Source organism: Xiphophorus maculatus, chromosome 18, assembly GCF_002775205.1.
Source record: "Xiphophorus maculatus strain JP 163 A chromosome 18, X_maculatus-5.0-male, whole genome shotgun sequence".
Lineage (NCBI taxonomy): Eukaryota > Metazoa > Chordata > Actinopteri > Cyprinodontiformes > Poeciliidae > Xiphophorus > Xiphophorus maculatus.
This window is the reverse complement of record NC_036460.1, coordinates 11,258,258-11,284,641: the sequence shown is the minus strand read 5'-3', so window position 1 is coordinate 11,284,641 and position 26,384 is coordinate 11,258,258. Positions and strand designations below refer to the sequence as shown.

The window sequence follows — 26,384 nt, the reverse complement described above, 5'->3', positions numbered from 1 at the left end:
AACACGCCCTCTTCCCTGATACCTCCCTTTCTCCTCCCTCCTCCGGCCCAAAAGAGAGGAGTGCTCAACCTGAGAGAGCCGGCAAAGCACAGCAGAGCTCAGCGAACACACTCCAGGACAGATTCATACAGCTGTTCAAAGAAACCCTCCGGATTGGAGCTGGGGTAGGCTTCCCTGCAGCTGAACATGACCTCACCACAAAGCTTTGTTGCAGCATTGAAAACTAATCTTGTCTGATGAGATGGTTAATGAGATTCTCTCGCTGTCTTGTAATGTTTTTAAACTGAATTCAGTATTTCTTTGTGTTTAGATTGACATCATTTGGGGATTTTAGAGGACTTGCCTAATTGTTTTCCTGCTGAATGAATGTTTCATGTTCTAATCTTTCGTCTCCTTTTTGCAGTAGGAGACGTTGATTCTTGAAAAGCAGAGCTTGAGAAAGAAGACAGACGTCAGGAAGCCTCATATCAGGACAGAGCTGGAGGAGTGGGTATAACACAGTCCAGACCTTTGGCCCACCCCACCCCATCCTTCTAGGTTTCACCTCTCAACCCTGGTGTGCATCAGTCCCTACTCCCTCAGCAGACTGACTGAGGAGTGTCTCAAGGGGCCAGTAAGCTCAGTCTCAGACGTTAACTCAAACACAGTGAGGCTTTTTTCCATAGCTGTCACCAGCTGGGCTCATGGAGGCTCAAACCCTGGCTCAGATGGAAGACTTATGTCACCACCGTTCTCCCTCTCCAGAGGGGGAAACCGTGTGTTCAGCTCTAACTCGTTACGAGAATACTTTGCGGGATGCGATCAGAGAGATCCATGCAGAGGTCAGCAATTTTAAGCTCGATATAGAGAGGCGTTGTGATGAGACCGCCAACCTGAGCGGTCCGCTTGGACAGGCTGTGGTTCAGCTCCAGCAGGAGAACCGTCAGCTCAGGATCCAGCTGGAAGCTCTCACAAGACAAGTGGAGCTCCTGAACGGCCTCACTTGTGAGAGGAACATAACAACCAACAACCACAGTCAGAATCACAAGAACGAGCTGCACGACATACAGGAGAACCATCAGGATGTGAAGGAGGTGATCTACGGAAGAGGTCAAGCCAGCACCCAGAACTTCACTTTGGAAAACCAAACACAACCCTACAGCAGTCAGTCAAGCCTTTCATCGACCCGTGCCAATCTCACTTCCTCCCCCACAAACTCCAGCAGTCCTCCTGCTGGCTCCAGAGGCTCCTCCATGATGATGAGCCCAGGGACGAGCAGCAGCCCCTCCATCACACGCTTCTCCAGCCGAGCTACCTTTGCTGTTTCCAGCAAGACCAACGTGAGTACTACAAAGTTAGACTCTACAGTTTTACAGTATTGATCGTGTTGTATGACCCTTTAAGTGGGGGATACTATGTATTTTCTAGCCCCATTGTGTCATTTCACAGCAAAATAAAATGTTATCTTCAGTTGTTATAAAAATGCTGCATATATTAAAAGTAACTTAAAAAAAGAAATTTGACTTTGCAATTGGGTCCATAAAATCGGAGATGCAAGTCACTGTCTCTGATTCCAGAAATAATATGTATTTTGACAATCTGTAAACAAAATTGCCCTTCAAAAATGATTGATTACTTGATTCCTTTAAAATGGAAACTATTGAGCTCATTTTAATTGACTGCAGCTCCAAGGAGGAGCTTTGTGGAAACATTTAGACACCGTTGAATTTCTGCCATTGGAGATTCAATGATATAACAAACATGCATGAACTAATCAAAGCAGCACTCCAGGCATGTTATTGATGAGAGAATAATGTTAGTATTAGTAATATAAAGCAACCCCCCCCCTAAATTTTATATAATACTTCCACTTTAAAACATTTTAACATTATGTAACTATAACAGAGAGGTAACTTTTCAATTACTGCCACTTTCATTGACATTTCTTTCTTTCTTTTTTTATAAAAAAAAACCCCTCAGCTCATCTGTTATCAGTTTCATACATTGATCAGTGACTTTCAGTCATTTAACAGTTAATTTGCAACATCATTGTGATTGAGACATTATGAGGTGCTGTTGACAGGAGAACAAAACAATAATCTAGTAGCTAGCGCCTTAGAGTAGTCTTTCCGGTTTGTTGGAAGTGGAAAATAGCAGTGACGTTCTTTGTTTCCACTAAGCTAAATATTAATTTTAAAAGATGAGTAATCCACCTTGCAGGTTCTGCTTCTAAATGATACTGATGGAAACTAGAACTACGTGGTCTTGAAAATTGTTATCATTAATGGTGTGCATAACTTTAACTCAGTTCAATAGGTACTTACAATTGTTAAAGTTCAGTTCTTTTATGTATTGACTTTAAGCTGTACTATATGTGGGGTAAATGTGAGGTAAACGTCCACCACTCATTCTATATTTGCATTTTATGGTCCACCATTATCTTTCCATGTAACATTCATGCTGCCTACCTCTCTTTATTCACTAAAATTTAAAGTATGTTGCTTATGAAACCATACAACTCAACATAACTCTGTAAGTGGCTTTACCGGCGGAAGCAAAATATGTTTTCCATCATGGATGATGAGTCATGTATGTGGTAGCATTAAAAAATGACTTCCTGTTTAGTGGAAACACTTTTTTCTTTTAATTCCTACTTCGTACAACTTTGTGCATCATGCATTATGTTTACAGTTGTTTGCACCTCCTTCAATACGTTCCCAGGATGCATTGTGGGTTGCTAATAATTTCAAATTATTTTACATTTTTAATCACCATATTTTTACCACCATTTATATAACTTCTTATATAACTTTATATAGCTTCAATTATTGCTTTTCTTCTTAATGTTAGTATTTTGCAGATAAATGTATAGGTTTTTGTTGTTTTCACTGCTTTTAGACTTCTCATATTTCTGTTGACTAGGCTGCTCTACACGTACTGTTTAGTGCATGTGAGCTTGAGCTCATACATCTTTGTGAAAAATTCTAGCATCTTTGACACCATATCAGGATTATTCGGTGCCTTCATCGCTTTACATCTTCCAAACGGCTGAGACGTCAACTGTTAAAGACTCTCGTCCATGCAAATGTTTTCAGTCTATGCACCGTTGGCCTGTAACTATTCTCAACCTCTACCTTACATTTGAATGCCAAATACTTTGTGTAACAATAGATGGAAAGTTAAGATACAAAAGCAGAAAGGGATGCTTCAGCATGTGGTGAAGAGAAACTTTACCACATGCTGGTGGTTTGAATGAAGCCCTCTTGCGTTGTGGCTGTGTGGATGTGTCATAGGAGACACTGGCTGTGTCGCTGTGGTTGCACAATAGCGTTCTGCCAGGATCCTTAAGGATTTATGAAGTGCAGTAATATGAGCCGAGCAGGCTCTTGGGAGGTGAGGTTAGTGCGGTTGAAGGGTTTTTCAGACCTGAAACAAATATCTGAAATCAACTTTGTGAAATGCAGGCCCTGGTTAGTCACTGTTGGGTTTGACCTGCCTGAACCATGTGGATCCAGTGGTTTTTTAAAGGGAGGTATTACGCAAAATCAAAATTTTTGAGCTTTACACCATGTTGCAATGTTATTACCTCACCAAAAATGTACCTGGAGTGTTGACTTGATTCTTTCATGCATGTTTGAGAAATCCTTGAATCTCTATGGCGGTTATTCAAGGGTGCTTACTTACTACTGGTGTCTCCGTGCCTCACCATCTCAGCTCCTACAGACTAGCGGCAGCAGCAATTAGCAAACACCTGGTGAAGGTGTAAGTTTGCTGAACTCACCATTCAACATGCATCTTGTTGCCTTGGCATGTTGAAGACAGTGTCAGAAAGAGTAGAAGCTTCTTAAAAAGACAAAGAGCCAATTTCAAGGCATCAAATTGTGAAGCTTAATTTCCTTTGAGTCATGTTTAATATATACAGCATTTTTATAACAACTGAATGTAACAAGGGTTACCATATTGTGCTATAAAATGGCACTATGTGCCTGGAGAACACATAATACTCCTCATTTAAGCATTAGTAATGGCATGGTTCTGGATTCAAACTAAAATTTCTCTGGTTTTCAGAGGATCTTAAATCCACTGATTCATTCTAAGAACTGATGGGTGAAACTAAAAACCAGCAAATTCCTCTACTGGCTGATTTTTCTTTTGATTCTAGCACAGTCTAAAAGTTGGTTTTATGATCCAAGTCTGCATTTCATCATAGTTCTTCACAACATCAATGATGACTAAAAACTCCAGTCAGAGCTTTATTGCTGTGTGGTTTGGAGTTACTATCAGAAACAGTTTCACTGTCGCGCTGGGATGTTCTGGAATTAGACTCATCTGAAAGTCTCTCAAAATCCTATCATTTATTTTTCTTCTATTCTGGTTTTAAATTATTTCCTAGGCTTGATTTTCTTTACACCAAACCAAAAAAAAAAAACAATCTCCTGGTTTCTTCATCACTTCATCAGTTAATGACGAGCAAGACGTTTTTCTTGCCTCCTGATCAGAAATATACGAGTTGTTTATCACAACTTTATGAAATGGAAACTATGTTCAGAGTTTCTAAATATTTAGACTAAATACAAGCTGAGGAACAGCTGGATTATTCAAAGTTATTCTATTGCTAGATAAGTGAGTTTAAGGTGTTTGTTAGGCTTTTATGGATTTGCAATGGAAAACATGAATGCAAGTTTTATTTTAGGAAATGTGTTATTTCTGTAGTTTTAACACCTGTTTTCCATACAGTTAAAAAAAACTAAATGCATTTTGATCTTATTTAGAGTCAACTCAAGAAACTGTCTATTCTTCTTTTTTAAAAGAATAATTCTTTTAGTTTTCTCATATATTACCCAGAAAAACATTTTCAAAAACTTTAGTTCTAAACTTTGACTTGACCATTCCAACATTCCAGTGGCTGTACGTTTAAGTTCACTGTCTAAATGCCAAGTCTTTTGCAAGGCTTTTCTTCTTGGATTGGCTTTTATTTATCTGTCCATGAACTCTGACTGGCTTTTCTGTCCCTGCTGAAAGAAAACATTCATAGTATAGCTTGGAATGATGTTGCTACCACAATATTCCTTAGTGGGGATAATGTGATCAGGGTGATATTAAAGCTGTGAATCAAGGTGTAGTTGATTATTGTCCAGAGATAACAAGGCCCTCTTGGCTCCTTCTTTTATCTGAGAAAGATAAGACAAAAAGATTATTCACATTATATATTTTGTGTAATGTATTTTTGTCTTGGATTTGTTGTAATGCTCAGGATGTACAATTAATATCAGTTTAGGTTAACTTTATTGTGAATTTCCTGTTTTTATTTTGAAAGTGTTACTTCCTGTTGAGTCGAATGTAGGTCAGAAAAACAGAAGCTGCAGAAGGATTGCAGAAGCACAAACCAAAACAGTTTGTGACTGGGTGTGCTGTGCTTTGTTGGAAAGAAGGAAAATAAATTGGAATGAGAGACTTTGGGTCTTCATTTTTTGTATTTTTAGTTAAATTCATGATTTTGCATGCATCCTTTATCTTTCCAAGAATGCTTGAAGAATGACACAGATACTGGTTCTGTTGCCATGACACTCTTCCTGTTTGGCTTGTCAGTTCAGGTAAACGGACATGTCTTGGTAGGTTTGCAGTTTATTTCCTGATGATGGATTAACACAGAACTTTGTGAGGAGCTCAAAGTTTATGTTGTTTTAAACCCAAACCAACTTCTCCACACCTTCATCCCTGACCTCTCTGCTGTGTTTCTTGGTCTTCGTGATGCTGTTTGTTCTCTAACCATCTTTTACTAAACCCTGAAGACTTTAGAAAACAGCTTAAATTACAGATTAAATTACAGACAGATTTTACCACTTGGGCTCTGAAGGCAACTGGTTGCACTGGATTACTTTAGGGGCTTCAGATTAAAAGAGGCTCATATTTTTTTTGTTTTTGCCAAATTGTATCACTTAGGTGTTTGTGATATGGACTTAAAGTTTCATCACAATATTTTGTGGTAATATTGTGTTAATAAAAGTGACAATATTTTTCTTTTAAGGTAATTCTACAGCAGTCACAGCCTCACAAACACAAATAGTGCTCTTGAAAAACATACCTATTTAAGATGTGTTTCTTTTAGGACACCAGTCACAAAAAGAAATGTGATTTGAACCAATAAACTGCAAATTAATTGCTATTTATTGATACTATGATAACAAACAGAGAAAATTGTACAACTAACAATCCCGACAATACGGACAGTTTTGGGGGAGTTAAACATCATTAATTGGAATTTATTGGGACAACGATAAAATTCTTATGATGCTAAGAAATGTATTATGATGAATGATACACAATACAATAAATGCCCACACCTAGTGTCACTCTAAAAAAGGACAAGGCACTTCAACACACAGATGTAGCTCCTTTAACTCATTCTGCATTCACACTACACTACGACACAAACTTGTATTCAAAATATACAGCAAGTAATACACACAAAAAAATCATTTGCAAGTGGATGCTCCCGCTTGTCTCTGTAATTTCCAAAGCATGCAGCAGATAGAGCTGAGGAATGTTATCTTCTGTGAAATCAGGTGATCAGAGCCAAATCAACACAAGGCCACCTTTGTTTCTGTGTGTCTAAGTTGTGGGAGATCCCCTGTTGTCAACTTAGCACAACACACAACATCACACTTCAGGTGTATTCCGCTGTGTTACATCTGAGGACAAAGGTCAGCCAGTACTACTTTACTGTAATACTTAATTTTTTAGTAAAATTAGTACCTTTGTGTTTAAAACCCTAATTACGCCTGGCTCTCCTCGCCACGTCCTCGTCTGCCTGTCAACGACAGATGAGGTAGATCCAGTTCATAAAGTTCAGCTCGCTGTTCAAACAGGTCTGTTGACATAACATGGAGGCCTTCTCCTAATAGATACAGTAAAAAGCTGGAAGTTGGAGATGTGCAGAGGCGTGTCTGTCCTGCAGCCTGTTCTCCAGCTGTTACCGTACAGCGTCATGGTGACTTGCCAAGTCATCGTAAAAAGCCACTCACACACACGCACGTTTCCAGCTCCTTCCAGTACCGCACACCTGCACCAGGCACCCGTGTGACTGCTAATCGCTTTCTACGATAAATGAAGCCTTTCCTTTGAAACCCAGAATGTACTGCGTGTTATTTACTTTTTCTCCAGCATGTTTATATGAAACCTTTTCACAGTTTGCTGCATGTTTCTGATTCTCTACAGCAGAATTCGCATAAAAATTCTTGTATGAAAACCCAACCATCTGTGAGATTGTGATTGTATTTGTGTGTTTCCATCTGGAAGGTCTGGAGTTCTGATGGGAAGCAGCTCTAGCATTCTCTGATGGCTCTCTGGAGCAAGAATTAGCTGAGGTTAGAGCGAGGACAAAGATCTAAAACCTGTCCCCAGCGTCCTCTTCCTCTGTTTCTGAACCTGTTCCACGCTTCACAATCTGCAGCACACATAAAACATTTCTGCAGACAACTCCAGTGTTACCAGTGCAGCTGGCCCAGTGGACCATTGTGTGCATTCTTGTGCTTCATTGAGAGTATGTGGTGTGTGGAGGGATTACAACATGGACCCTCCTCGTCATCACTCCTTACATTCCTGTTCTCGACTACAATCCTTGTCTCACTTCAACAAATATCTTCCTGGAGGCAAAATCTTCTTATTTCTTACCTTGTCATTTAAAAAAAAGAAGATGATTTGAATTTGTTTGTTTTATTCGGGTTGTCCCAAGGCCAAGCTCGGCCAATTCCTCATTACATGATGAACTCGTCAATCAGCTGTTTCCTCTCATTTAGCTCAGACACCTCTGTTTAGAGAGTGTTTGTCTGCCTCCTCCTGCTGCTCTCCACACCAGCTCTTCTTTGTCTCATTTAATCAACTCGTCTTTCATTGATTCCTTTGATTCAGTTCAGTTTATTTATATAGCGCCAATTCACAACCAGTCTTCTCAATACACCTCGCAAAAAGTAACTTCAGTTCAGTCACATACATTCCAACTGATTCAAGTTGTCAAACAAGGCAGCAAGCTCAGTTAATTATTCAAATTAGTTACATACTTTTCTATTTATGGAAACTCATAAACACCAGGAGTCAAAGACTTACATCAAGTCAATGACTTACAACAAATCATTGACAACTGCTGTGACGAAGTGGCAGGAAATCCCTTACGTTGTGTTGTTGACTTTCCAGTAATTCCTCATACCGAGCAAGCATGCAACGACAGTGGAGAGGAAAAACTTCCCTTTCACAGAAGAAACCTTCTGGCTCAGTACAAGCCACCATCTGCCACGACGTAAACAAATTTATCACCTCTTTAATGTTTTATCCGTTTTATTGTTTTTACAAGTCAATCGTGATCAAAAAAAATGTGGCTTTTTTGACAAAAACATTTACAACAAACCTTTATTTATATTATATAAAAATATATATCATTAAATAAAAGAGAATTTTCTGATAGGTTTTTTAATAATTTGCTGTCAAAATACTTGATTTGATTACATTTTCGAATCCTGAAGGCAGAGTGTCAGAAAGAGCAGGAGCTTCTTAAAGAGACAGATACCCAGTTTCAAGACATCAAATTCTGAAGTCGGATACCTTTGAAGTCATATTCAATATAAGCGGCGTTTTTGTAATAACACAATATTATAATAACATAACTACTTGATTGTGCTATAAAATGGGACTGTTACTGGGAAATACATAAACCCATTTATCATTTTTCTTTCAAATTTCTTCTTTCCACAACATTGTGTTGTTTCATCAGATATAATTCTCAGAAAATACATGGAAGATCATAGCACACAAATATGCAAATGCTTAAGGGGTATGAATACTTTTGCCGTACTGCAGAAGTTTTCGGGAAGGTGCATTAGTTTCATCCTTCTTCCCCTTCAAATATTTTCTGCAACCACACCTTTACAAATAAAGACTCCAGTGCACTGGGCACATTCCGACGCTGCTGCTTGTGTTAATTAGCAGATGTACAGAGCAGATTAGATGTGGCAGGTCAGAGGCCCGACTTACGCTCAACATCAACACTGAGAGACTTGATTTATGGCTCAGTGCACCGCTCACGTCATACATCGGGGGCTCTTCAGAAGAGCTTAGGACATTTGTAGATGCTAAAGGCTGTAAAGTCAAACAAACTTTCACTCTACAGCACAAAAGCAGCAAATTAAACAGAGATAAATCATCACCAGGCACACTTTGTGGCCTTCTCTCTGTCAGCCGTCTGCTGCAAAATTCAGTGAAGGCTATTATTGGGGGTGGCAGACGGAGGAAGGAATGAAAGGCAAAAGCATTTTCAAAGGACTCGAGCAGCAAGCAGCCAGATTTATGGGAAATGTGGTTTTAATTCTGATGAACATCTGCACTTTCACTACCTCTCCTGAAAGTCTGAAGCTGACTGTTGTCTCAAGCTTTGTCTAATCTCTGCAAGAAACATTACACATACTCATAAAAGGATCTTAGAGAAATCTCATGGTGATGTTAGAAGTTTATTTGAGTGTTAAGCTCCCAAATTGCACAAAGTCAGCAAAATGCTCATTTTTGTCTCAGCAACTAGAGCCCAGCCTTCACTTCCACCTTCCAGAAACATTACTCAACTCAAACCTGATGTTATCTCTGCCTTAACCTTTACATGTCCTCATATGAACACCAGGCCGCTGCAGCACTTTCTCCTCTTCGCTGTTTTAGATTAGTCAGGTTATGATATCAGGATGATGAACAGATTGTGCTTTTGGAGAAATTCAATGTCATGATCATTGTCCAAACTGAATTACACCACTCTTACTCATTTGCACGGAGCCTTTTAAGTTGTTCTCACACATGACAGTCCAGTGGATTTGGTTTGATTGGAAAGCAAAATGTCAACATTTGTTACAATTCCACCTGGTGTGGTTTGCTTTCACATTGTGTAGTGTGAAATGAACCAAACCTTTTGAAAAACCTGTGGCAGTTTTAGCAGTTGTAGGATTCCTCTTTTCTCTATGAGCCATGAGCCATTTCTCCATTTGTTTTGGTTGTATTTACTCAGAATGTCCTGAGCTACAGTCTGCTTCCTGCTTTTGGAGCGGGCTTCGGTCCACTTGGCTTTCACATTTGCATTCTAGAATTTGTATTTTTGATCCGCATCAGTTGCTCAATTGTGAATTCGTTCTTCTCCAAAACAAAGTTTACTTTTTAGGAAAATAAACTAGAAATGTTTAAAAAAAAAAAAAAAAAATCATATATCAACAAAACACACATTTAAAAACCTCTGCTAAATTATTGAATGATGTAGCAGCAAAACAGCAAAGATAATTATTTTTAATCTGTTATTCAGGTGATTCAACCATCAAATTGGTGCAAAGTGATGTTATAATCCTTCAGCTTTGAATTGTTTCAGGAAAATCTGACTTCTCATGTAACTTCCTTTGAAAAATACCTGTTCAGAAATGTGGACCATGAACGCTGACGTTAGTATTGGGGACATCTGTGCTTGCTACATGTTTTGCACTGAGATGGTATTTTTTGGTGATAAGCTCATTTTTGCACAACTGACACACAAGTCTTTTCCAACATCTCATCAAATTATCTTTTGAAGGAAAAATGAGACTTGGGTGGACTAAGAGAAGCAGCTTTATCATCCATTGCTTTGTTTGCGGATGTCACCTGCGCGTCAAATTTACAGGCATACCAGAAACAAGCATCCAAGGTTCCGGCTCGCGATTAATTCCGCTTAAATTTTTAATTGATCTAATTAATTATAGTCCCAGCACTACTGAAAATCTGGGTTATCTGTTCTACAAAAGATCTGCTCATAAAAAAGGGGGGATGTAAAAACTAGATGAAGTTAAACTTTCCTAGGAGATAAAGTGAAGGAAAGTAGATACAGGTGGGTACAGTGGGGCTTATTTCCATGAAAATGGTATCTGAAAGTTTTCCGTTTGTTTCTGATAACTATGACAAACAAATCCTAATCTAACTTCCATTCCTCCGTGTGCTCTGTGGCCCAAGACTCACTTCTAAACCCCCTCCCCCGGTTCTGGTCCCCCTCAGAGCAAGAAAAGCTCTGAGACCAATTCCTGGAATCTATCTGTTTTGTGGTTGACATTACAGTCACGAGTGAGGCAGAAAATACAGTTTTATGACTCATAATGGAGACTTATGCAAACAGTGTGAGCCCATCTGTGATCCCAACCTGACCTGAATGTGCATCACTTCACCACATACTATTACGTTATCTCGCAACTCTTCTTGGCCGGGGCATTTCTGCTCTCAAGTTGTGGTTTGGCAGCTCAAGCTGCTTATCAGGGTCTTTTTCTAAATACCTTTTCCAGTAAGGAACATTATTAGATATTAAAATGGATGTGTAATGACATGAAAAAGATGAGTAGAAGTTTAAATGGAGCACCATTGTAACCAGGGTTTGTGTGTGTACATGTTGGGGGTTTAACAGAGGTATGCAACCACTCCCTGGCTACCCCTGGCTCTCTTAATGACTTCCAGACAATAGGCCATGTTCCCGTCATCATCTCTGTGGAAACAGGTTAATAATAAGTGACCGACCAGTGGGACAGCTCAACCTCGCTGCCCCTGCAGGACCAGGGAGACTTGCTGGCACTCAGTTTGAGGAGATGATAGATTTTAAGCTCCTTGACAACGTCAGATAATCCACCCTGGGAACTCTTGGATTTCATTTCCTTGTTCTCCAGCTGCAGTGTTTTGGAGTCATGCCCAGAGGGTACTTTGAGGAAAATTTGTTGTGGGAGGTGGGTGCACATTGTGAAAAGGTTGGTGGTTGGAAAGAAGAGTTTTGACTTTACATACAAGAAGATGGCAGTGACATAACGTATACATTTACATAAAGCTGGACAAAAAAATCAACAAATATTTTGATAGGCACATGATTAATATCAATAAATAATACATCAGATAGAATATTCAATATATAAAGTATTCATTCTGGGAGGTGTAGGCGGAGAAAAAGCTTTAGCTACTCAGCCTCTCATAGAGAACTAAGCAATATTGGTGGCATCAACTAACTCACTCACTCTTTGGTTACTTAGCAACTCACTCACTTTTTGGTTCCCTAGTTACCTGTTCAGTAACTTGTGCAGTAGCAGTTTAAAGTTTCTCCACCGTACTTCAAAATAAAAACATTGTGGATAAAACAGGAAAGGTCATTCGATCAGTTTGGCAATATTTCAGGTATTTAAATGAAAAAGCAAATCAATAATTATCGTTGCCAACAATTATCAGTATCTAATGATAAGAATCTTCTGCGCATGCAGATTTCTTTGGGGTGATGAACCGTTCACACAGAAGTCTGATTGCAGTCGCAGTTAAGATCTGCTTAGTAGCATGAGCGACCATACAGAAAATTAAAAAAAAAAAAAAAAAAATCAGAATTGAACCTGCAAGACCTGCTATGTGTCGTTTAACAAATTTGGTAAAACATTTTGGTTTTAATTGCCCTGATTTACTTCTTTAATTAGTAAAAAAGTGTACTTTACTAAAATACATACATATGCATTTCAAATGCCATGTGTTTGAGTTTTATTAAGAATTGTAGGTTTAATCAGTTCTGATTTAACAGTGTAGTTAAATATTTTAAAAAGTCATATCAACACAACAGAAATATAAGTTACATTGTTGCTGATAAATGGAGTTTCTGCTTATTACAAATACACGTAGAGAGAACATTTGTTTTTTATTCCCTTCTGTCATAAGGACAGATTTATCTAAGCTTTATTTTCTAAAACTGTCCCAAAAAGGAAATAAATCAGACTAAATCAACAACAGATTGGGAGTGGATGTATAGTATGGCATTTTATGAAGTGTTAGTCCATATATTTTACCACTTAAGCCCTAGAGAGGTTGAACTGCCCAGTAAATGTGAAATGCATTTATTAAAGTACTTGGCTGGCTATGCATCTAGCACCGAGTCCCCCCACCGCCTTTTTCTTTGCTGTTGTTTGTTTACTCCATTTTCCAGCGAGAACCAAGACGTTGTTGGCTTATGTCCAAACTAAAAGAAAAAACAGAAATCCGGCTTTCACCACTTCTTTTTAAGAGGTAATTTCCAAAAAAAAATGTCAGCAGTCATAAATTGTTTTCAGAAGTGCAACGTTTATAAGGCACGATGTTCTCTGTACAGTGACTCTCACCTGCAATTACCGTTTTATATTTGCTCACTTCAAAGATTTTAATTGTTTCTTTCCACTCCTGACCCAGAACGGGATTCCCTGAGATCATTCCTGGAGACAAATTGCAGGCTGCGTGAATGTTCTTGAGGAACAGGTGGTTTTAATGAGCTTCTCTTCCTCTGAGAGGATTCCCCCTCCCCAACAGGAAATTATGCCACACCAGTCCTTGGTCACCAAAGGTTTCCTCTCATAGTTTCACAGTAGCTGGGATGCATAGTACACTGTAAAACATTTGGTGGTGGTTTAATTTGAAAAAGAAAGTCCACCTGCTACCTTGGAAATGCAATTTAAGTCAACAAGAAAATTGCTTTGGTTTTAACTCAGAAATTAAAGTTCATGAAGTTAATTTAGAAACAAGTCTAAACATAGGTTTTGTTAAGTTCGTTAATCTTGAATTGTGAGTTTTAAGTAAATGCTGCAATCAAACCAAATAATTATTTCACAATATGCAAGAAAAAACTGTTCACTAAAGAGCACACATTTCTCTAGTACTTTCACTCACAATATCAAGTTAAAATAACTGCTTATTTTACTTTAGAATAATTAACATTTTTGTTTCAAATTGCATGAACAAAATTTCTGATCTGACATTGAATTTTATTAAAACATTACAATGAATTCTGCTCAGAAACATTTAGTGTGAATAGAACGTCATCCTCAAGCTTTGAAAACTTAAAATAAACATTTGCCTGAATAACACAAGAGTCAAATCAATGTAACGCACTTCCACCTCAGGATACAAAAACATGCCGCTAAGCATCCTGGGAAATAGTTTCCACTTTTGTCTGTTTCTTCTTTCAGTTTTTAACCTAACCTAAAAACGCTAGCTTATTCTTGGAGGTTTGATAAAATTACACAACTTATCGCTGTAAGTTTATCTTCTTATAACCTAAAACTTCCTACATTTATTGACACAACTAAATGCAGCCCAAATTTTTTACAGTGTAATATGCGTGTGGCTTCATAATCCAACATGACTGGATTCTGTCATGTTGGCAAAAACAAAACAGCACGGTTCTATGTTTTCTGTTGTCATTCCAGAAAGTCAAACTCAGATCTTTTATAATTTTATTTCAACCATTCATCCATCTATCTCTGTTGCTGGTGCACCTTTTCTTATACAACACTTTTTCCTTTCTCTCAACTTTCTATGAATATGCTTGGATCCAGCAATGACCTTTTCATAGCTTACTCTCCACATGTTGGATGTCAGTAACTGTTTTCTTGCTCATTCTTGCCGTAATATTACATAACATTTGTACACTAAAAATGCTTATTTTAAAATTGGTGAGATTTTCTGAAACACTTAGTTTTGCGTTATCATTATCTCTAAGCAATAATTGTTAAAGTTATAAGAAATAATGGCTTGAAATATTTTCCTCTATCTATATGTAAAGAATCTACATAAGAGATTTTTAAAACAATTTATTTGAAGCTGTGTTCTTTCTAATGACATCCAGGGTTGTTATGGGGACAAAAATGTTAGACAGAGAACCATAAAATACAAAATAATGGAAATCAGAGTAACATTATAACAGCACAACACAACAGACAGACCAGTAGTAGACGAGAGTATTTGAATAATGGTATAATAAACTTTAATAACCCCTGGTACAGAACAGCTTCGAGCTTCATAATATACCGTGTTTTTAAATTTCCATTTTTTCATAATTGAACTTCCTTCTTTCCCCTACTATCTTTTCCTGTTCCTGCTTTTATATGCTGGGTTTTTCTTTAGACCCACTTTCTGTCTGTGTCTTATTTTGTTTGCATGTTCTACAATTTCCTATTAATACACGAGTGACGCAAATTCAGATAGAAGTTGATTTGTTGCTTTGCAAATACGGAAAAAGGGATCTTTTTCTCATGCGTCTCTAAAACAGGTGCGTCTGTAATAGCAGGTGAACTTTGCATATGTGGGTTTATATTCTACATATTACAGAAATGGGGCAACAGCTGCTTGTAGAAGGTCAGACTAGGCGGGTGGAGTATTCCCTTTGCACCTTGATAATGTTAGGTCCACTTTTAAAACTAACAAAATTAAGATTAGGGTGAAGATGAACTAAAAAAAAAAGTTTCCACTGAGTCCATCATGTGTTGAGAGTTTCCTGTCTCTGTACCATCTTGCCACACTGCATCCCATTATCTCCTTACTAAGTAAAAAAAAGTCTAAATTAAATTTGAAGTTGCAATAGAATCAGGTAAAGCAAAAATATATTTACATCGTCCCGCAGAAGAATTCAAACCCAATCATTTTTAGTGTATTTTATCGGGATTTTACATGACAAACCAACACAAAGTAGCGCATAACTACACTGGAAGAAAAATGATTTATGTTTTCATAAAGTTTTACAAATAACAATAATGTATTTATTTGCATATAGCCCCCTTTACACCAATACCAGCAAATAAAATTAAATGCAATGAACAGAAATCACCTACATAAATACAAGCTGTCGACTCAATACCACATAGAAACACCTTCCTTTTTTTTTTTTTGCTTATTTTCCAAACAGCTCAAGCTAAATCAGATTGGATTGAGGGCATCTGTTTATGTTGGTGGTATTGTTGTACAGTAACCTTTTCCATTTACTATTAGATGGATCTCATAGTTCACAGATATTCTTTTATGCCTGTCCGACTGGGTTTTCATGATTGTTCACCAATGTCTTCTAACAAACTTTTGAGGCCTTCACAGGACAGCTGCATTTATACTGAGAACATATTACATACAGAAAAGCAAAACTTTTCAGATCCTTAAAGGTTTTGGTAATTAAATGACATAATATGAGAAACTTTAAAGCCCAATTCTGTAAGTTTGAGTATTTTTATCTGGGATACATTTTTCAAAGTAGAATTGGCGATGAAAAATTAAAACATGGATTAGATTATATAGATTCTAATTAAAATTATACAAATAATGTCTGAAACACACATCTTAAATATCTATTTTCCCTCTTCGCTTTCAACTAGTGTGAAGCAGCTGCATATTTATCTTGGTTTTCAGTGTCTGCACAGGTTATATGTGACATTTTCACTGTAAAAATGTGACGCTGAGCTGCTAACCTCAGTATCGACCTTTAAGAGCATCTCTTTGATTATTTCCTGGTCTTCATGGTTAGAAGAAAATAAGGTAAATTCCTATAAACAATTCCCACTTGAATGTACAATGACGTTCACACAGCTAGAATCCAATTATTTTTAAAGAATGGTTCAGACCTTTAAGGTTTAAAGTACGCTAAACAGACATCCAGTTGATTAATAAAACCTGGAACCATTAAAAGGATTTCTTCAGATGTTCCAAAGTAGACTAGCTTTATTTAAAGTAATTCTGCTAATGTGTCATGCACCTTTAAACAATTGCTTTCATAATGAGTGCTGGATGTCCTTCACCTTCTGCTCAGCCTTGACCAATGTGGAGTTGTTGTATGAAGAACAAAGCAAAAGTCAGTGTGTTCTGCCAGCAAGCTGGACCTTGAGATACCAGAGAGTTTACAAAACCTTAGCGTGTCGGCTATCATGTTTCCTCCCTCTGAACCAAAAACAACGGCTGGCATCTGAATGTTTCAGCTAAGGGAGCTCCCAGTCCCAAAGCCAGGCAACAATTTGTCTCCCTGGACAGCCAGCTGTTTCCACCTCGCGATTCCAGCTCACTGCCCCTTTAGATTATTTCCAATCTTGCAGCATAAAATGACTCCACTGCACTTTTCTTTTGCATATCCAGTATATTCTGCAGAACTGTGCTCCTTTCCCCTCTTTAAGTGGGTTCACTGCACTTTATGAAACCTCTCACCACAAGCGTACGCGCGCAGAACCACACACAGCGTCTCTTCTTGCGTTATTTTAACACTCATGACCTACCAGCATTCCTACATGATGAGCTAAAGCAAAGAGACGCACATTTACACTAGGAGCAATTTCCTCAAGTTTCTCACACCATGAGTAGAATATTAAATTTTTCCATGTGGGCAGAGGAGCTGTTGTCATTTTATTTTCATGATGTATAGTTAGCTCTAAAAGTATTAAATTGGCCCCAAATGTAGGTCTGACTTTTAGTCTTTAACTTTACATGTCTGAGCAGTTAGTGCATCAAGTCAAGAAGACCTGAGAGGTCTGAAAAGTTGGTACAACAACAGTAGATCCTTAATGTATTTTAGTGCTAAACTGTTCAGTGAGATCAAACTCATTTTCGTTTTGGGCCAAATCAAGATCATGTATGCTCTTAAAGGGCTGTTCACAAACTCTGAAAATATCAATTAAAATTAAATATTATTATTGAGCATCTTTTCAGTCCCTCCAGGATTTTGTGGTACGTTTTGTGAGTTTTTCAATAAAAATCAGTGTTTGTGTTACTAATTTGGAAATATTTGCTATATTTGTGCTTATTTATGGTGGTAAATGTGACTTTTTATTACTCACTGTGTAGATTATGGACTATAATCTGTCATCAGTTAAGGCTGAGGCAGTTGTTTAGTACAAGTAAATATGTTTTTGAGAAATTCTGAGAAAGATCTGCAATAAACTTGCAATTATTAGTGCAAAAATGTGCAGGGACTCGTTGATTTTGCATTAATTTCCAAGATAATTCTCAAGAAACTGGAGGGACTGATTGATATAATTTCTCAGTAAGCAGATAAAAACTCCTTACTTGACTGATAACATAATATTCAAGCACACTTAGTGTTTAGTCTAAAACCTAGAGGGCCACATAAAAAGCTATCGCGGGTCAGATTTGGCCCGTGGGTCTTGAGTTTGACACATGTGAACTAACTTAAATATTTTAAAGTCTATTCTCTGAGCTACAGGGTTCCAGTGTAAGTGTTTTGCAGAGTCTCTGCTGCTTGCTGCTGCTTTCTGATTAGATCTGTGAAGAAAAAACGCATGGATGAGTTTCTCTAGATCTTGCTGGGACATTAGGCTTTTATTGCTGGAAATGTTCTTCAGATGATAGAAGGGCGACTTTGTAACTGTCTTTATGTGGCTCTGAATGTTCGGGTCTGAGGCCATCACAACACCCAGATTTCTAATTTCTACCTCTAATAACTGAAGCTGCATGCTGACCTTTGTTTCTCTGGGAACAATGGTCCTTTAAGGCATATAATCACAGGGTGGGCATGCCTTTTCAATTCATTTGTTATTGTTAATATTTTAACAATATTAACTATTTTGCTTTGCAAAGGTTTTCAGCCCTGCAGTTCCACCAGATGTTTGCTAATTGCTGCTGCCGCTAGTCTGGAGGAGCTGAAGGAATTCAGCCCCAAAGAATTGTAGAAGTAGGCATCCCTAATAATAATAATATATAACATCTCCCCTTTAATGTCAGTAAGGAGGAATTTCTACGTGGCTGCAGAAGGAAGAGCTAGCCTCCTGATTCTGGATCTGTTATGCTGTGGTCCAACAAATGTACTAAGTGGTTTCTGTTTTGGAGCTGAGCTTAAAGAAACATGCATTGCTATCACCAGCGCACTTTTGACCTCAGTGGTGTTGTTCTGTACTAGAAGGGCTGGTTATCAACTCTCTAAGCTCTGTGTATCTGTGACAGAACTGCATGGAAAGTGACGGCTCGTCCTTCTGTGAATCAGCAGCTCCGTGTGTATAAAGTGTTTGAGACTGAAGTGTCTCCTCTGGATTGTGATAGCTGTTTATTAGCCAAATGTTTTGAGTAGAAAGAGGAAAGAAGTAAAATCCAAACTTCATTTTTGCTATAAAATGTTGGTCTCTCAGCAGGACATCAGAGACGGTGTTGCCTGACTTTAATCTTCTTGGGTCTTATCTCGAGAGGTGGAGGGTGAAACACAACAGAACACCATGGAGCTTTCCTGTAAAACACCCTCTTTGATATCCTGAGATATTCTGCTTTATTTGTTTCTTCTGTTCTGTCTGATCCAACGCTGATCCAGTGCCTCATTTAGCTGTGAGTATTGTAAACACAACATCATTCCTTGTGGTCGATGTAGGATTAAGTGTTTTGGCTCTAGAGTTAGTGGCTTTCCAGTTTTGTGTTCCAGCTTGTTGCTCCCCGCTGTGGAAAAACGACTCCACCCCCGAGGGTCAAACATGACTTCATATCCCATTTAAATCAATGAAAGGCTGCTTGTGTGTTCCTAATTATAACTCCATGTGTGTTTCAGAGCATCGAGCGGGAAGAGCCAATAGACGTTGACCCAGTGCCTACACATGCTGGACAGGAGAACGGACATGCTAACCCATCAGGTGATTAAATGTCCAACAGGGACGTCACATTAAAGAACTGCTTTGTCTGCTCAGAATCACATTTTACATGACAGATGAAGGATGGTTTCTTCTGTCCTCAGTTGTAAAATGTACCCAGTGATGTAATTATTCTGCATTATTTATGTGTTTGAGTTGATTTGCTGTTTCTACCAGTTCTTTTTTATTCTGAGGAGATGTAAAGATGTCATCAGTCTGTCATGTTCCGTGTTTTTCTGTGTGTTTATTTTGAGTTTCCTGTGTCTCTGAGTCTCCGTGTTGTCCTGTCTCCCTTTGATTACTCCCAGGTGTTTCTTGTTCCATGATTACCCCCAGTGTATTTAGTGTCACCTGTGTGTCTGTTCTTTGTCGGGTCCTCGTCTTATGTGCGTTCAGTCCTTTGTGTTGTCCAGTCAATTTACCAGTTGCTACTGGCATTGAGCCCTGGCTTCTGCTCAGTCGTGCTGCCTGGTTGTTTGTGGACTATTTTGGACTTATTTATCATTAAAACCGTCATTTCTCACATTACCTGGGTCTGCTGCATCTGCCTCACCACCTCACACCCGCAATTCATGACACAGTCACCTTTAATCTGCTATAAAATACTTCTATAGTCAGACATTAATGACCCCAAACCCTGCTGAACTGGATTATATGAGGATGTAGTCATTGTTTGCACTTTACATCATGTTATAAGCATTTGAGTCAGCTGAATTTATCATACAAACTACTTCTCAGTTCAACACTCCCATGGTTGTAAAAGGCATCAAGGAGGAGCATTGTTGTGATGAAGCAATAAAGGTGGGGTGTCGGAAAGAGCAGGAACTTCCTAAAGACAGAGAGCCCCAATTTACATGCATTAAATTGTGAAGTCAACTTTCTTTTATGTTATGTTTGATATACAGGTCTGGAAAAAACTAAGAGCCCACTGCACTGAACCCCATTGAAAACCTCATGGTTATTCCAGCAAACATTGATTTCTGAACTCTTTCTCAATTAAAACATTAGTATTGTTGTTTCTAAATGAACATGAACATGTTTTCTTTGCTTTATTTGAGGTCTGAAAGCACTGCATCCTTTTTGTTATTTTGACCATTTCTCATTTTGTGCAAATAAATACATTTTTGCTTGGATTTTTACAAACGTGTCGTCAGTAATTCACAGAATAAAAAAACAAAGAGTAAAATCAAAGAACTGCTAATTTTGCAGGGGTAGCATTTTTCTAACAACTGACGGTAACATCTTAACTTGATTGTGCTATAAAATACTGACTTCTAAAGAAAACTTACTAATTAAATATATTTTTTGTTTCCCCTGGGGTGCATAATAGATTAAATCATCAGTATTTGATGACTTAGTGCGCTTTGAGTCTAATCACTGACTCAGTGTTATTCGTTATATTTTCCAACAGAGCATTCGGTGTTGGTGCAGGGAAAGGTCTCCCCGTCCACAGACGGCCCTCTTGAACACGCGGCGCCCGTCACGTTGCGGATGCCCCACCTTCCCATCACAGCCACAACCAAGACAACTGAAATCAAGGCTTCCACTAATTCTCCCAGCAGCCCTGTTGGTTCCATGTCTTCCCCATCCTCCGAGGCTTCACCCAGCATCTCTCGTCCACAGCCGGCAGAGAGTTCTGCTCTTCAACCAGGTGTGTGAGATTATAATCAACTAGACATACTTAAATATCCTGTTGAAAAATCTTCTGACCCAAAGTTATTTTGGCCTCCCTGTTGCCAGCATCTATTGCCAAGACGTGGACCCCCTCTCCTGTCCGATCTCTGGGATTTCCAAATCTCCAGGGTGAGTGGTTAACAGTGTGTTTATAAACGTTTATGAAAAATACCTTCTTACATATTTGTTAATTTGTCTCTATTGTACGTGATTGATAATCGAGCTCCTCTACCTTCTCCCAGTGCTAATGAGAAACAACCAATCAGAGCCAGGAGGCGGGTCTTAGTGCTGTCAATCATCGCCATTCCTCCTCTTGCTCTCTGCTACTACACAGTTTCTTCTTGTCAGCAGAGTCTGTCACAAATGCTAAGGCTAGTTAGCATGACCATCGATGATGGCAGATAAATGGTTTTCCTGTAGCAGTGAGTTGTTTCTCCATCATTAGCACATTTAGCAGCGCCTTCACTAGGTTGATTGACAGCGTAAAACCTTCCTCCTGGTTCTGATTGGTTGTTTCTGACTGGTGCATTTCTTCAGACGGCAATAGCAGCAGGGAAGAGGTGGAGGAGTTTGATCTTTTCACAGATTATCTGTCTCGCATTATAATTTCACAACATGGTGACAGTTATAAACATTTTTATTGTAAGAGTTACATTCTGTACCTTTATCATGCATTAGCTGATTTCTTTTTGATGGATCTCTTCACCAGACAAGGCAAACTCAGCTCCTTTTAAGTCTGTGACCTACTCAGGGCTGCAGCACAATGACAGGTGAGTTATTGTGAGGCAAAAACTCTGAGGACAAATGACGATTGTGTTACTTGATGTGACTTCAATGCATCTCGCAGAGATGAAGACAAAAGCAATGCCTTCAGCCAGGTGGGAGAGAGGAGGCGGGAGCTGGTGAGGTCACAGACTCTTCCCCGTAACATCGGCGCTCAGGCTCGGAGATCTATATTCGAGAGATTAGACTCTGAAGTCAGTCACAGGTGAGTATAAAGCTGATCTGTGATGGTTTGTCTTTGAAACCTCTGTACTTGGGCATCACTCTCTTGTGTCTTTTTTTTGTGTTCCTTGTGCGCAGTCGTCCTAAACCAGCGGGGCTCAAGCGCTCTCAGAGTTTTGGAGTCTCGACCGCCAGCAGCATTAAGCAGATTCTCCTTGAATGGTGTCGTTCCAAGACCGTAGGCTACCAGGTAAAACATCTTAGGTTTTGTGATGGTGTGGAATCTTCTGTGGTGATTTGAGGTTATATTTAAAATTTCTAGAATCCAGTAATTTATTTTATGTCCTGATTCATTTCTGGACTCTCCAAGTCGGACCTCATGCCAGCTCCTCCATGTGGTTTTGCTTTTGGTCACAGAAGCGTGGCAAAGCCCCGGCTCTCACAGAGATTTAGCCACCACTGAGAGACGCTGGTTTGATTACTTGACATCTTACGCTTTGATTTAAGCCAAACTCCAGACGAATTAAGTGCAGCCTTTGCATGGAACGATTGCAGACTCTTGAAAGTGTCTGAGAGCAGTGAGGGAGAGGAACGTCTGTTTAACCCATCATCATTATGGGCGAGACAGTGAGCGATGAGACAGGCTTTATGAAGCTACAACTGGCTGCTTGGTAGTTTTACAAGCTGGATAATTTTACTTTTAAATATTTTAGCGTTTTCTCTGTCATGCTTAGATCTCCATCTCCTTCCTGTTTGTTTCTCTGCAGAATATCGACATCCAAAACTTCTCGTCCAGTTGGAGCGATGGAATGGCTTTCTGCGCCCTCGTCCACTCCTTCTTTCCCACCGAGTTTGACTACAACGCTTTATCACCGGCCAATCGCAAACACAACTTTGAGCTAGCCTTTGGAACTGCAGAGTGAGTATGAAACTAAAATGCTGGTTCAACCTGACAGGAAATGGATGTATTCAAATATAGTTAGTGTACTTGGTTCTGTTTTCCATCATTGTAGACAAAATAAGACAGATGGGTTTGATAGGGGCTGAGGTTTAGAAGCAGGATGCAGGACGAAGAATTTAATTAAGTTTGAGTAAAGATGAACAGATTTAACTTTAATCTTAACACTGATTCCTCAGAGATTAATAAATATTGTTAGAATACTGCCTCCACTTTTCATGGTACTTGCTTTGAAGCACGAGGAGTTTGTGGGGTGTCACGGTTTTACAGTTACTGATTAATATAGAAACTGCTGGCACTTCAACTCTATAAATTTCTATTTAAGGACAAAATAAAAACTTATTTTGTTTTTACATACCTAGATGAAAGCAGGAGTATCTTTCTAAAGCCAAATCCATCAAAAACACAGCCACGGTTTGATCTGCACTTTGGAACAATTTGTGTTTCTTAGGGTTATTGTCTTCACATGATTAAAATTCACTTCTTCCCACGTTTTTATACTTCCATTTACGTCTTTATTGTTTCTGAAAACAGTCCAAACACAGCCAGTAAAGGCAGACTCTGTGTAATGAGTTTAAATCCAGACTTTTTTTTTTCCTGAAATTGTTGTGTTTCATCAGGAATGACTGCAGCTGTTTAAAAACAACTTTTTCCAGCGCCTTTGGAAGGACGGTTAGCTTGGACACAGGTCTAAAATTTTAAGGCAGGTTTTTGCAGCAAAGGTTGTGCAGCAGCTTGTTTAAAGTGCTGCTAGAAGTTAAACAGCTGTTGATAACTGGGAACGCCGAGAACTGAGAAAAAATGTCTGACTTTACATGGGGTCGAACAACCCTTCCCAGATTAATAGGGAGCAAAAACTAGTTATTAAATATTGCAACAGGTAAATGACATTCTGTATTAGATGTAGAGTTGTAACTTTACTCTCAATAATAAACCCCTGCAGGATATTTAGTTTGAAGCAGCAATTATTATGCATGTCATACAATCAGTCTTAAAAAAACATTCAATGAACAAAAGCATCTCCATTTTACTGTACAATTATAAAATGCTATCAAATCTAAACATCAGAGTAGAACAATTTCAGTTTTATTTATTTATTTTACATCTTGATGACGGCATAAAAGTGTCTTCTTTGTGTTTGATATCATTTTTTGTTTGCTTATTTCTGGCGAAAGGTGTGCATTCCTTCTGTCTGAGTCCATGACATCTTAAATCCCTGCTTATTGTGGCAGCACACAAACATGCTGCAAGCTGTAGATCTGACATCACACAGCCTGCTGCACAATCATACATATGGATCAGGGCTTACAGGCACCAGCCAGTATTGGGAATTATTTATCCTTCGACTACTGCTGACTTCATAAAACATTTTCCTGTTCTGTCGTGTTGTATCCTCAAACTTTAATGTGCTTTATTGAGATTATATGTGGTAGACCAATATAAAGTAGTTGTAAAGTGAATTTGAAAAGCACGGCCAGCTTCTAGACCAGGGTCTGCAACTTTTACAACCTCAAAACCCATTTTTACTCCCAGACCAGTCAAACAAAACTTGTTTCGAGCTGCAAATGTCACACAACGTTTTGGAAAAAAAAAAAAAAAAGACAATTTATAATTTTAGATAAATTTCTACTGTCTGAGATTTGTTGTAATTTTTTTTTTAATAATCACCATTTCATTTCTATTTTTATGATTTAAAATAAACATACAATTTAGCAAAAAAGCATGATATTTTTTTTCTGTGGGATGGAAAATTATTTTTAAAAAATATAAAAAGCACAGTGTCAAGGACAACTGACAGTCTGAACAGTCACATATGTATATGCCAAAAAAAATCTGATTTGGCAAGAAATCGGAATTGGGTCACTTCATGCTGCAGTGTGAACGTAGCCTTAATGACAAGAAAATGTGATTTAAGCACATTACTAGTACTTTTAGAGTCTTTCATTGTGGAAATTCAATGCAAACATTGCAGAAATACAATTAAAAAAACTGTCAGAACATGTGTTGGTTATTATATCTAATTATATCTAAGTATTAGCTGGCTCTTTTTAATTTTTAGACAAAGTTATCAAGAGCCACTGTGGAAGATCCAAAGAATCACTTGTGGCTTTGAAGCTGCATGTTGCAGATCCCTGGTGCACAGCAGGGTTATGTTAGAAACAGAATAACAAATTTTGAACATTTCACAGAGTGCTGTTCAATACGTGATCTGAAACACCTGCAGACTTACAGAGACATGGTAATTCAGCTAAACGGATGTCAGAAGAGCATTAATTAATCCGAGACTCTGGAGGAGTGACGGAGATCCACAGCTCAGCTGGGAGAATCTGTCAACAGGACACATATTACTTATTTCTTCTACAAAACAGGCCTCTGTGGAGGAGAAAAACGAAAAGAAAAGAAAAGAAAAAGGACGAGAAGAAAACAAAGCCATTGTTAAAAGGAAAGCTATAATGAGCCCCGTTTAAGGTTTATCACCAACCACAACAAACACGAGAAAGAAGGTGTTCTGGTTGGAAGAGACCAAAATTTATGCTCCTCGTGTAAAACCATGTGTGCTAGAGAGATTACAAGCCACAACATCGTGAACTCATTACTCCCATGATGGGAAGATGGATTCTGCTAAATACCTGAAAGAGATTGAAAAGTCTTGAGAGTGGGGCAGAGGTTTACCTTCCAACAGGAAAACCAACCAAAACATACAGCCAGAACTACTGGTTTGGATCATATTCAGGTGTTCATACGGCCCAGTTAAAGTCCAGAGTCAGAATTCAATTCAGTCCTGAAAAACAGGCCATATTTATCCAGCCAGAGCTGTTTTTAAAATAACAATAATAATCAATAATAGTACACTCTGGTCTCCAGATGTGCAAAATTAGTAGAAGCATCCACTCTTCAAAGTCAGGCTCTTCGTTGCATTTTAGTTTCCTGTCTATTCTTCTGTTATGACTCGTCTTCATCTGTTCCCGTCCTCAGAACCAAGGCGGGCTGTGACCGGCTGATCGAGGTGGAGGACATGATGATCATGGGTCGCAAGCCAGACCCCATGTGTGTCTTCACTTACGTCCAGTCGCTCTACAACCACCTGCGCAAGTTCGAGTGAAACTTGGGATTTTTTAACCACTTGGCTTGATATCAGCTATGAAACACAGAGTTCAGTAGTTCCCAAATTGGAAAGGCTGGATCGCCCCCTAGTGGTGAACTGATGTACTGTTCTCTCTTCGGCACAAAAGAAGCTGCTGCTGACTGTAAAAGCTGGACTCTTGGTACACATTTGAGAGATTTATTGTTACTGGATATGATCAGCAACAACAAAGATGAACCTGCAACAGATGTTAGTGCTGATTTTCAGTCGTTAGGTTTTTTTATTGACTTGGTGTGTGTGTGTGTGTGTGTGTGTGTGTGTGTGTGTGTGTGTGTGTGTG

The 26,384-nt window shown here is 38.6% G+C and overlaps 1 protein-coding gene across 1 annotated transcript; it reads left to right on the top strand.

The window, feature by feature from the left end:
- The first annotated feature begins 58 nt into the window (after positions 1-58).
- smtnl2 (smoothelin like 2) lies at positions 59-26,384 on the top strand. The gene is made up of 10 exons (XM_014470812.2): positions 59-164; positions 404-1,319; positions 19,304-19,385; positions 20,794-21,033; positions 21,123-21,185; positions 21,766-21,826; positions 21,904-22,044; positions 22,140-22,251; positions 22,769-22,920; positions 25,936-26,384. Exons 2-10 carry the CDS (start codon positions 684-686, stop codon positions 26,060-26,062), a joined length of 1,614 nt encoding a protein of 537 aa, XP_014326298.1. The 5' UTR covers positions 59-164; positions 404-683; the 3' UTR covers positions 26,063-26,384.